The 12,519-nt window shown below is 39.4% G+C and overlaps 1 protein-coding gene across 1 annotated transcript in view; it reads left to right on the top strand.

Annotated features, from left to right (window-relative positions):
• LOC113884486 (cytochrome P450 2C9-like) overlaps positions 1–12,519 on the top strand; it is a 63,316-nt gene that overhangs the window by 31,981 nt on the left and 18,816 nt on the right. The window contains exon 6 of the mRNA XM_027529109.1: positions 10,911–11,052. Coding sequence (XP_027384910.1) covers positions 10,911–11,052 — 142 coding nt within the window. The remainder of the gene's footprint in view (positions 1–10,910; positions 11,053–12,519) is intronic.

Raw genomic sequence — 12,519 nt, 5'->3', positions numbered from 1 at the left:
GGTCTCCCTTGAGGGTGTTTATTACTTAATATTAGACATGGCACTGGACCACTGGAGGTTACAAATGCATCGTGAAATTAATACTGGCCTAAGGACAATGTTTTTGCATGTTAACAGTCCCTTCTACTCAGTACTTAGAACAGCCTGCTTTCTTTTACTTGTCAAGTGCTTTTTATGTTTGTTTGTTTTAAAATGCCCTTGGTAATTTGATAGGGATTACATTGAATCTGCAAGGAGATCCAACCAGTCCATTCTAAAGGAGATCAGTCCTGGGTGTTCTTTGGAAGGACTGATGCTAAAGCTGAAACTCCAATAGTTTGGCTACCTCATGCGAAGAGTTGACTCATTGGAAAAGACTCTGATGCTGGGAGGGATTGGGGCCAGGAGGAGAAGGGGACGACAGAGGATGAGATGGCTGGATGGCATCACCGACTAGATGGGCATGAGTTTGAGTGAACTCCGGGAGTTGGTGATGGACAGGGAGGCCTGGCGTGCTGCAATTCATGGGGTCGCAAAGAGTCAGACATGACTGCGTGACTGAACTGAACTGAACATTGAATTTGTAGATTGCCTTGGGTAGTACAGTCATTTTCACAATATTGATTCTTCTGATCCACAAACATGATATATCTCTCCATCTGTTTATGTCATCTTTGATTTTTTTGTTGGGATCTTATAGTTTTCTGAGTACATATCTTTTACCTCTTTAGGTAGGTTTATGCCTAGCTACTTTGTTCTTTTTGGTGTGATGGCAAATGAGTCTGTTTCTTTGATTTCTCGTTCTGATCTTTCATTGTTAGTGTATAGGAATGAAAGAGATTTCTTTTCTATGTATTAATTTTGTATCCTGCAACTTTCCCAAATTCATCAATGAGCTCTAGTAGTTTTTTGGTAGCATCTTTAGGATTTTCTGTGTATAGTATCATGTATAATACCGTTGGTTGCAATGTGGTGGGTGTGTGCTCAGTCATGTTCAATCCATTGGTTATTTAATAACATATTGTTCAGCCTCCATGTGTTTGTGTTTTATACATTTTGTTTCTGTAATTGATATCTAATCTCATAGCCTTGTGGTTGGAAAAGTTTCTTGATATGATTTCAATTTTCTAAAATTTACTGAGTTTTGATTTGTGACCCAAGATGAGATCCTGGAGAATGTTCCATGTGTGCTTGACAAAAAAGTGTATTCTGGTGCCTTAGAATGGACTTCCCAATTAATATCTAGGACAGTAAATGTATCTAGTCTAATGGGTTATTTAAGGCTTGTGTTTCCTTCTTAATTTTCTGTCTGGATGATCTGTCCAGTGCTATAAGTTTAATTTGCCCACTATTATTTTGTTACTATAGATTTCCCCTTTAATGGCTGTTAGCATTTGCCTGATACACTGAGGTGCTCCTATGTTGGGTGCATATGTATTCATAATTGTTACATCTTCTTGGATTGATCCTTTTTTTTTTTTTTTTTTTTCTTCCAATTTTATTTTATTTTTAAACTTTACATAATTGTATTAGTTTTGCCAAATATCAAAATGAATCCTCCACAGGTATACATGCGCTCCCCATCCCGAACCCTCCTCCCTCCTCCCTCCCCATACCATCCCTCCGGGCCGTCCCAGTGCACCAGCCCCAAGCATCCAGCATCATGCATCGAACCTGGACTGGCAACTCGTTTCCTACATGATATTTTATATGTTTCATTGCCATTCTCCCAAATCTTCCCACCCTCTCCCTCTCCCACAGAGTCCATAAGACTGTTCTATACATCAGTGTCTCTTTAGCTGTCTCGTACACCAGGTTATTGTTACCATCTTTCTAAATTCCATATATATGCGTTAGTATACTGTATTTATGTTTTTCCTTCTGGCTTACTTCACTCTGTACAATAGGCTCCAGTTTCATCCACCTCATTAGAACTGATTCAAATGTATTCTTTTTAATGGCTGAGTAATACTCCATTGTGTATATGTACCACAGCTTTCCTATCCATTCATCCGCTGATGGACATCTAGGTTGCTTCCATGTCTTGGCTATTATAAACAGTGCTGCGATGAACATTGGGGTACACGTGTCTCTTTCCCTTCTGGTTTCCTCAGTGTGTATGCCCAGCAGTGGGATTGCTGGATCATAAGGCAGTTCTATTTCCAGTTTTTTAAGGAATCTCCACACTGTTCTCCATAGTGGCTGTACTAGTTTGCATTCCCACCAACAGTGTAAGAGGGTTCCCTTTTCTCCACACCCTCTCCAGCATTTATTATTTGTAGACTTTTGGATCGCAGCCATTCTGACTGGTGTGAAATGGTACCTCATAGTGGTTTTGATTTGCATTTCTCTGATAATGAGTGATGTTGAGCATCTTTTCATGTGTTTGTTAGCCATCTGTATGTCTTTTTTGGAAAAATGTCTATTTAGTTCTTTGGCCCATTTTTTGATTGGGTCGTTTATTTTTCTGGAGTTGAGCTGTAGGAGTTGCTTGTATATTTTTGAGATTAGTTGTTTGTCGGTTGCTTCATTTGCTATTATTTTCTCCCATTCTGAAGGCTGTCTTTTCACCTTGCTAATAGTTTCCTTTGATGTGCAGAAGCTTTTAAGGTTAATTAGGTCCCATTTGTTTATTTTTGCTTTTATTTCCAATATTCTGGGAGGTGGGTCATAGAGGATCCTGCTGTGATGTATGTCGGAGAGTGTTTTGCCTATGTTCTCCTCTAGGAGTTTTATAGTTTCTGGTCTTACGTTTAGATCTTTAATCCATTTTGAGTTTATTTTTGTGTATGGTGTTAGAAAGTGGTCCAGTTTCATTCTTTTACAAGTGGTTGACCAGATTTCCCAGCACCACTTGTTAAAGAGATTGTCTTTAATCCATTGTATATTCTTGCCTCCTTTGTCGAAGATAAGGTGTCCATATGTGCGTGGATTTATCTCTGGGCTTTCTATTTTATTCCATTGATCAATATTTCTGTCTTTGTGCCAGTACCATACTGTCTTGATAACTGTGGCTTTGTAGTAGAGCCTGAAGTCAGGTAGGTTGACTCCTCCAGTTCCATTCTTCTTTCTCAAGATCGCTTTGGCTATTCGAGGTTTTTTGTATTTCCATACAAATTGTGAAATTATTTGTTCTAGCTCTGTGAAGAATACTGTTGGTAGCTTGATAGGGATTGCGTTGAATCTATAAATTGCTTTGGGTAGTATACTCATTTTCACTATATTGATTCTTCCAATCCATGAACATGGTATATTTCTCCATCTATTAGTGTCCTCTTTGATTTCTTTCACCAGTGTTTTATAGTTTTCTATATATAGGTCTTTAGTTTCTTTAGGTAGATATATTCCTAAGTATTTTATTCTTTCCGTTGCAATGGTGAATGGAATTGTTTCCTTAATTTCTCTTTCTGTTTTCTCATTATTAGTGTATAGGAATGCAAGGGATTTCTGTATGTTGATTTTATATCCTGCAACTTTACTGTAGTCATTGATTATTTCTAGTAATTTTCTGGTGGACTCTTTAGGGTTTTCTATGTAGAGGATCATGTCATCTGCAAATAGTGAGAGTTTTACTTCTTCTTTTCCAATTTGGATTCCTTTTATTTCTTTTTCTGCTCTGATTGCTGTGGCCAAAACTTCCAAAACTATGTTGAATAGTAATGGTGAAAGTGGGCACCCTTGTCTTGTTCCTGACTTTAGAGGAAATGCTTTCAACTTTTCACCATTGAGGATAATGTTTGCTGTGGGTTTGTCATATATAGCTTTTATTATGTTGAGGTATGTTCCTTCTATTCCTGCTTTCTGGAGAGTTTTTATCATAAATGGATGTTGAATTTTGTCAAAGGCTTTCTCTGCATCTATTGAGATAATCATATGGTTTTTATTTTTCAATTTGTTAATGTGGTGTATTACATTGATTGATTTGCGGATATTGAAGAATCCTTGCATCCCTGGGATAAAGCCCACTTGATCATGGTGTATGATCTTTTTAATGTGTTGTTGGATTCTGATTGCTAGAATTTTGTTAAGGATTTTTGCATCTATGTTCATCAGTGATATTGGCCTGTAGTTTTCTTTTTTTGTGGGATCTTTGTCAGGTTTTGGTATTAGGGTGATGGTGGCCTCATAGAATGAGTTTGGAAGTTTACCTTCCTCTGCAATTTTCTGGAAGAGTTTGAGCAGGATAGGTGTTAGCTCTTCTCTAAATTTTTGGTAGAATTCAGCTGTGAAGCCGTCTGGACCGGGGCTTTTGTTTGCTGGAAGATTTTTGATTACAGTTTCAATTTCCATGCTTGTGATGGGTCTGTTAAGATTTTCTATTTCTTCCTGGTCCAGTTTTGGAAAGTTGTACTTTTCTAAGAATTTGTCCATTTCTTCCACGTTGTCCATTTTATTGGCATATAATTGTTGATAGTAGTCTCTTATGATCCTTTGTATTTCTGTGTTGTCTGTTGTGATCTCTCCATTTTCGTTTCTAATTTTGTTGATTTGATTTTTCTCCCTTTGTTTCTTGATGAGTCTGGCTAATGGTTTGTCAATTTTATTTATCCTTTCAAAGAACCAGCTTTTGGTTTTGTTGATTTTTGCTATGGTCTCTTTTGTTTCTTTTGCATTTATTTCTGCTCTAATTTTTAAGATTTCTTTCCTTCTACTAACCCTGGGGTTCTTCATTTCTTCCTTTTCTAGTTGCTTTAGGTGTAGAGTTAGGTTATTTATTTGACTTTTTTCTTGTTTCTTGAGGTGTGCCTGTATTGCTATGAACTTTCCCCTTAGGACTGCTTTTACCGTGTCCCACAGGTTTTGGGTTGTTGTGTTTTCATTTTCATTCGTTTCTATGCAAATTTTGATTTCTTTTTTGATTTCTTCTGTGATTTGTTGGTTATTCAGCAGCGTGTTGTTCAGCCTCCATATGTTGGCATTTTTAATAGTTTTTCTCCTGTAATTGAGATCTAATCTTACTGCATTGTGGTCAGAAAAAATGCTTGGAATGATTTCTATTTTTTTGAATTTACCAAGGCTAGCTTTATGGCCCAGGATGTGATCTATCCTGGAGAAGGTTCCATGTGCGCTTGAGAAAAAGGTGAAATTCATTGTTTTGGGATGAAATGACCTATAGATATCAATTAGGTCTAACTGGTCTATTGTATCGTTTAAAGTTTGTGTTTCCTTGTTAATTTTCTGTTTAGTTGATCTATCCATAGGTGTAAGTGGGGTATTAAAGTCTCCCACTATTATTGTGTTATTGTTAATTTCTCCTTTCATACTTGTTAGCATTTGTCTTACGTACTGTGGTGCTCCCGTGTTGGGTGCATATATATTTATAATTGTTATATCTTCTTCTTGGATTGATCCTTTGATCATTATGTAGTGACCTTCTTTGTCTCTTTTCACAGCCTTTGTTTTAAAGTCTATTTTATCTGATATGAGTATTGCTACTCCTGCTTTCTTTTGGTCCCTATTTGCATGGAAAATCTTTTTCCAGCCCTTCACTTTTAGTCTGTATGTGTCCCCTGTTTTGAGGTGGGTCTCTTGTAGACAACATATGTAGGGGTCTTGTTTTTGTATCCATTCAGCCAGTCTTTGTCTTTTGGTTGGGGCATTCAACCCATTTACATTTAAGGTAATTACTGATAAGTATGTTCCCGTTGCCATTTACTTTATTGTTTTGGGTTCGAGTTTATACACCGTTTTTGTGTTTCCTGTCTAGAGAATATCCTTTAGTATTTGTTGGAGAGCTGGTTTGGTGGTGCAGAATTCTCTCAGCCTTTGCTTGTCTGAAAAGCTTTTGATTTCTCCTTCATACTTGAATGAGATCCTTGCTGGGTACAATAATCTGGGCTGTAGGTTATTTTCTTTCATCATTTTAAGTATGTCTTGCCATTCCCTCCTGGCTTGAAGAGTTTCTATTGAAAGATCAGCTGTTATCCTTATGGGAATTCCCTTGTGTGTTATTTGTTGTTTTTCCCTTGCTGCTTTTAATATTTGTTCTTTGTGTTTGATCTTTGTTAATTTGATTAATATGTGTCTTGGGGTGTTTCTCCTTGGGTTTATCCTGTTTGGTACTCTCTGGGTTTCTTGGACTTGGGTGATTATTTCCTTCCCCATTTTAGGGAAGTTTTCCACTATTATCTCCTCAAGTATTTTCTCATGGTCTTTCTTTTTGTCTTCTTCTTCTGGAACCCCTATGATTCGAATGTTGTAGCGTTTAATATTGTCCTGGAGGTCTCTGAGATTGTCCTCATTTCTTTTAATTCGTTTTTCTTTTATCCTCTCTGATTCATTTATTTCTACCATTCTATCTTCTAATTCACTAATCCTGTCTTCTGCCTCTGTTATTCTACTATTTGTTGCCTCCAGAGTGTTTTTAATTTCACTTATTGCATTATTCATTATATATTGACTCTTTTTTATTTCTTCTAGGTCCTTGTTAAACCTTTCTTGCATCTTCTCAATCCTTGTCTCCAGGCTATTTATCTGTGATTCCATTTTAGTTTCAAGATTTTGGATCAATTTCACTATCATTATTCGGAATTCTTTATCAGGTAGATTCCCTATCTCTTCCTCTTTTGTTTGGTTTGGTGGGCATTTATCCTGTTCCTTTATCTGCTGAGTATTCCTCTGTCTCTTCATCTTGTTTAAATTGCTGAGTTTGGGGTGTCCTTTCTGTATTCTGGCAGTTTGTGGAGTTCTCTTTATTATGGCGTTTCCTCACTGTGTGTGGGTTTGTACAGGTGGCTTGTCAAGGTTTCCTGGTTAGGGAAGCTTGTGTCGGTGTTCTGGTGGGTGGAGCTGTATTTCTTCTCTCTGGAGTGCAATGAAATGTCCAGTAATGAGTTATGAGATGTCTATAGTTTTGGGGTGACTTTCGGCAGCCTGTATCTTGAAGCTCAGGGCTGTGTTCCTTTGTTGCTGGAGAATTTGCTTGGTATGTCTTGCCCTGGAACTTATTGGCCCTTGTGTGGTGCTTGGTTTCAGTGTCGGTATGGAGGCAATTGATGAGCTCCTGTCAATGAATGTTCCTTGGAGTCAGGAGTTCCCTGGAGTCAGGGTTTCGACTTAAGTCTCCTGCTCCCGATTATCGGTCTTATTTTTACAGTAGTTTCAAAACTTCTCCTTCTATACAGCACCACTGATAAAACATCTACATTAAAGATGATAAGTTTCTCTACAGTGAGGGTCACTCAGAGAGGTTCACAGGGTTACATGGAGAAGAGAAGAGGGAGGAGGGAGTTAGAGGTGACCCAAATGAGATGAGGTGAATCAATAGTGGAGAGATTGGGCTAGCCAGTAGTCACTTCCTTATGTGCACTCCACAACTGGACCACTCAGAGATGTTCACGGGGTTATACAGAGAAGAGAAGAAGGAGGAAGGTAACAGAGGTGGCCAGAAGGATAAAAGGGGGGAATGAAAAGGAGGGAGACAGATCCAGCCAGTAATCAGTTCCCTAAGTGTTCTCCACCGTCTGGAACACACAGAAATTCACAGAGTTGGGTAGAGTAGAGAGGGGTTAGGGAGGAGACACAGGCGACCTGGTGGAGAAAAAGGAGGGTCCAAAGGGAGAGAGAGCAGTCAAGCCAGTAATCTCACTCCCTAGTGAAAAATGGGTCCTGAAGATTGGGTCCTTAAAGGTACAAAATTGGTAACAAATACATAAAAGCAAAAATTAAAAATCTAGAGTAGAGTTTGGAATTTCAAAAATACGATGTTAAAGAAAAGAAGAAGGAAAAGAAAGAGAGAAAGAACGAACAAACAAAAACAAACAAGGTCGTGAAAATTATAAAGAAAGTACAGGTACAAAATTGATAACTAATACCAGAAAGCGAAAATTAAAAATCTAGAGTAGAGTTTGGAATTTCAAAAATACGATGTTAAAGAAAAGAAGAAGGAAAAGAAAGAAAAAACGAACAAACAAAAACAAACAAGGTCGCAAAAATTATAAAGAAAGTACAGGTACAAAATTGATAACTAATACCAGAAAGCAAAAATTAAAAATCTAGAGTAGAGTTTGGAATTTCAAAAATACAATGTTAAAAAAAAAAAAAGAAGAAGAAGAAGAAAAATAAAGAGAGAAAACAAACAAACAAATACGAACAATGTCACAAAAATTATAAAGAAAATACAGGTACAAAATTGATATCAATTACCAAAAAGCATAAATTAAAAATCTAGAGTAAAGTTTGGAATTTCAGATATACAATGTTATATAAAAGAAGAAGAGAAAGAAACAGAGAAGAAGAAAAAAAAAAAAAGTCACAGAAATTATATAAAAAAAACTATAGGTACAAAATTGATAACATATACCAAAAAGCGAAAATTAAAAATCTAGAGTAGAGTTTGGAATTTCAAAAATACAGTGTTAAAGAAAAGAAGAAAAAAACAAACAACAAAAAAAAAAAGGTCAAAAAATTATAAAATATATATATATGAAGTTTGCTGAAGAAGGAAAAAAAATAGGGTTTTTTTTTTTTTTTTTTTTTTTGCAAAGTAATAGGTTATAAAAGTGAAAATTAAAGGAACAATAGAGGACTTAAAATTTTTTTTTTTTTTATTAAAAAAAAAAAAAAGAAAGAATGATCGTAAAAATAATAAAAATATATCTAGGGCTTTTTTGGTTTTTTTTTTTTTGTGGGTGTTGTGGGTTCAGTTCATTTTTGGCTAGTTCCTTGGTCAGATTTATATTTCTCAAGATCTATAGGCCCCTTCCTATGTAGTCCGTAGTAACCACAGGGTTTTGATCTATTGCCTGTAGCTTCCAAGGCGTTTCCCTCTGTTATATCTTCTTCTGTTTGCTAGTCTCTTCAGTATCTGGTTTCCGCCCTGACTCAAAGGGCACAGTGGAGGACACTTTTTTTTTTTTTTTTTAGGCTTACTTGTTCAGTCGCGCTGTGGGGAGGGAGGGAGGGATGCTGCAAACAAATAACACTGGCGTGGGCTCGCAGTGCCTCAGCCACCCTGGGTCTGCCCCCGCTCACGGCGCGTGTAGCCTCCCTGTCCACACTGCTCGGACTCTAGGTTGTTCCGCCGGGAACAATCCGAGGCTGGCCCTGGGCTGCATGCACCTCCCAGGTCCAAGCCGCTCAGGTTCAGGCACTCGGGTAGTCCTCAGAGGCGCAGACTCAGTTGGGCCTGCGTTTTGTGCTCTTCCCAGGTCCGAGCGCCAATTTGCTCTTCCCAGGCGAGCGCCAATGCTGCGACTTATCGCCTCCCCGCCACTCGGATATCTGGATGTAAAACCGGCGCACCTTCTCAGGCAGATGTTGACCGTCCAGACCCCCAAGAAGTTTTAGTTAGCAAAGAAGCCTGCTTACAGTTTAATAGATAATGTCTCTCTGGGGCTGCGATTGCCCCCTTCCAGCTCTGGCTGCCTGTCGCCAGAGGGGCAAGGTCTGCAGCCGGCTATCTCTGTTCAGTCCTTTGTTCCGTGCGCGGGCCTGGCGGTCTTAGGTTAGGGCTGGCTTTTCGCGTGGTAGGTATCCCACAGTCTGGTTTGCTAGCCCAAATTATTTCGCTCAGATAGCGCTCAGGGTATTCAGGCCAGATTCTTACTCTCAGCGATGCAGCCCGCGCCGCGCCTCCCTGCCCAGCCCCGGCTTGCCAATGGCGGATGCAGGCGTCTGCGCTGCTTCTCTGCTGGGGGAGTTACCGTAGGGCTCGCAATCTGCGAGTTTTAAATTGTTTATTTATTTTTTCTCCCTGTTATATTGCCCTCTGTGCTTCCAAAGTTCGGCGCAGATTCGGCAGTGAGAAGGTTTCCTGATGTTTGGAAACTTCTCTCTTTTTAAGATTCCCTTCCCGGGACGGAACTCCGTCCCTCCCTCTTTTGTCTCTTTTTTTTTGTTTATAATATTTTTTCCTACCTCCTTTCGAAGAGTTGGGTTGCTTTTCTGGGTGCCTGATGTCCTCTGCCGACATTCAGAAGTTGTTTTGTGGAATTTACTCGACGTTTAAATGCTCTTTTGATGAATTTGTGGGGGAGAAAGTGTTCTCCCCGTCCTACTCCTCCGCCATCTTGGCTCCTCCCCCTTGGATTGATCCTTGATCATTATGTACTGTCCTTCCTTGTCTCTTGTAACAGTCTTTATTTAATTTATTTGTTTATCTTTATTTATTTATCTGTGCCAGGTCTTAGTTGTGGCATGCAGGATCTTCTAATTGTGGTATGTGAACACTTAGTTGCAGCATGTGAGATTTAGTTCCCCAACTAGGGATCAAACCTGGGCCCCCTGCATTGGGAGTGCAGAATCTTAGTCACTGGACCACCAGCAAAACCCCAGTCTTTATTTTAAAGTCTATTTTGTCCAATATGAGTATTGCTACTCCAGCTTTCTTTTGATTTCCATTTCTACGGAAATCACTTTCAATCTATCAAATACTTGTTTTGAGTAAGAAAGAGGAAGTGTACCAGTAGGTTTCTATTTATATCTTGCTGGCAAAAAATTAAGCTGCATAGCCTGAAAGTGAATGTATTAGTCACTCGGCTGTGTCTGCCTCTTTGCAACATCACGGACTGTAGCCCACCAGGCTTCTCTCTGCCCATGGAATACTCCAAGCAAGAATACTGGAGTGGGTAGCCATTCCAATATCTGGGGGATGGAGAAGCTATTGCCTTCTCCAGGGGATCTTCCCTACCCAGGAATCAAACTTGAGTTTCCTGCATTGCAGGAAGATTCTTTACTATCTGAACCACTACCTAAATGCAGAAGAGGCTGATGAATGGAACTTTTAGGCAAATGAGGAATAAGGCAGGAGAAAATAACATTTAAGTCAACTGATCTATAGTATTTTGTTTTTCTATACAATGGTTTTTTTTTTCCTGTAATTGCCAAGTAATTCGTATGTTGCCTTAACTCTAAAACACCATGAGCTATTTTGGATTAAGGGCAATTCTGATAAACTAGCTTGTCAAACAATTTTATCAAATCATTCCTAGGAAAAACAAAATCAACAATTGGAGTTTACTTTGGAAAACTTGACAACCACTGTATTTGATTTGTTTGGAGCTGGGACAGAGACAATGAGCACCACTCTGAGATATGGGCTCCTCCTGCTGCTGAAGCACCCAGAGGTCACAGGTATGGTACATGGTGAGCAGGGTGACTGCAGAAGAGATATTGAAAAAAGACTCGAAGTGTTTTCCATCTTCTTGCTCTTCGAGAATTATGTAAATCTCTGTTTGAGCAGCTTAATGTTTTCAGATTTAACGAAGGGATGGTATTGGGACATCTTTACATAATACAGGAGGATGACAGACAGGAGTGAAACACTGTGGAAAATAACAAAAGCAATAAAGCAGCATCTGGATTTCATGGGAGGTCATGTGTAGCTGGCACTCCCAGCATGAATTGGCCTGGGGCTGCATAATGTCTTTATTATGGAAAGGCCAATTTGTTACCACCTCATTCTGAAAATGCAATGTTCTAAAGCCAGGGCAGGGAAAATGGAAGCTCTCTTTGCTGCTGCTGCTAAGTCGCTTCAGTCGTGTCCAACTCTGTGTGACCCCATGTGGCAGTCCACCAGGCTCCTCTGTCCCTGGGATTCTCCAGGCAAGAATACTGGAGTGGGTTGCCATTTCCTTCTCTGGATACTCTCCTTGCTGCTGCTAAGTCGCTTCAGTTGTATCCAACTCTGTGCAACCCCATAGACAGCAGCCCACCAGGCTCCACTGTCCCTGGGATTCTCCAGGCAAGAACACTGGAGTGGGTTGCCATTTCCTTCTCCAATGCATGAAAGTGAAAAGTGAAAGTGAAGTCGCTCAGTCGTGTCCGACTCTTCGAGACTCCATGGACTGCAGCCTTCCAGGCTCCTCCGTCCATGGGATTTTCCAGGCAAGAGTAGTGGAGTGGGGTGCCATTGCCTTCTCCAGGATACTCTCCTTACTGAAGCCTAAATGGAAATCCTAGAAATTTAGTGAGGTAGCCAGATATAACATCTACTTTCTTGGAAGTGATCTAAAAATTTAGATTCACAAGAAATTGTACTATTCAGGTTTAAGGTGCCTGTACAGGTATTTTATTAGTCCAGAAGTCTGGTTATAGAGAAACAGTGCTTGCCAAAATAAGAACTTTGGCAGTCTATAATTTTATCTTTTACGAAGAACATTGTATAAGACATTTACGTTTAAAGAGCTATGATTGTTCATAGCAATTTAGAAACAATGTCCTGTCATGTGTCAGGATGTCTCTACAATGACTATGAACTATTACAAATGAGAATTAGTCTTCTAAAGTTGGACAAGAAGAGGCCAGGAAACAGCAACAGATAGATCTTTAACAAATTTCTAAAACACAGAGGACATATTGAGGGGTGATAATGAAGTCAGTAGAGAAGATGAAGTTGTGTCCTAAATATCGGAAAAGGAAGATACTGCCCTGGTAGCTCAGTTGGTAAAGAACCCACCTGCAATGCAGGAGACCCCGGTTTGATTTCCAAGTCAGGAAGGTTCCCCTGGAGAAGGGATAGTCTGCCTAGTCCAGTATCCTTGGACTTCCCTGGTAGCTCAGGTGATAAAGAATCCATCTCCAATGCGGGAGGCCTGAGTT

This window comes from Bos indicus x Bos taurus, chromosome 26 (genome assembly GCF_003369695.1).
Source record: "Bos indicus x Bos taurus breed Angus x Brahman F1 hybrid chromosome 26, Bos_hybrid_MaternalHap_v2.0, whole genome shotgun sequence".
In the NCBI taxonomy this organism is placed as follows: Eukaryota; Metazoa; Chordata; class Mammalia; order Artiodactyla; family Bovidae; genus Bos; species Bos indicus x Bos taurus.
The sequence above is the reverse complement of the archived record's forward strand: the minus strand, read 5'-3'. Positions and strand labels throughout refer to the sequence as shown.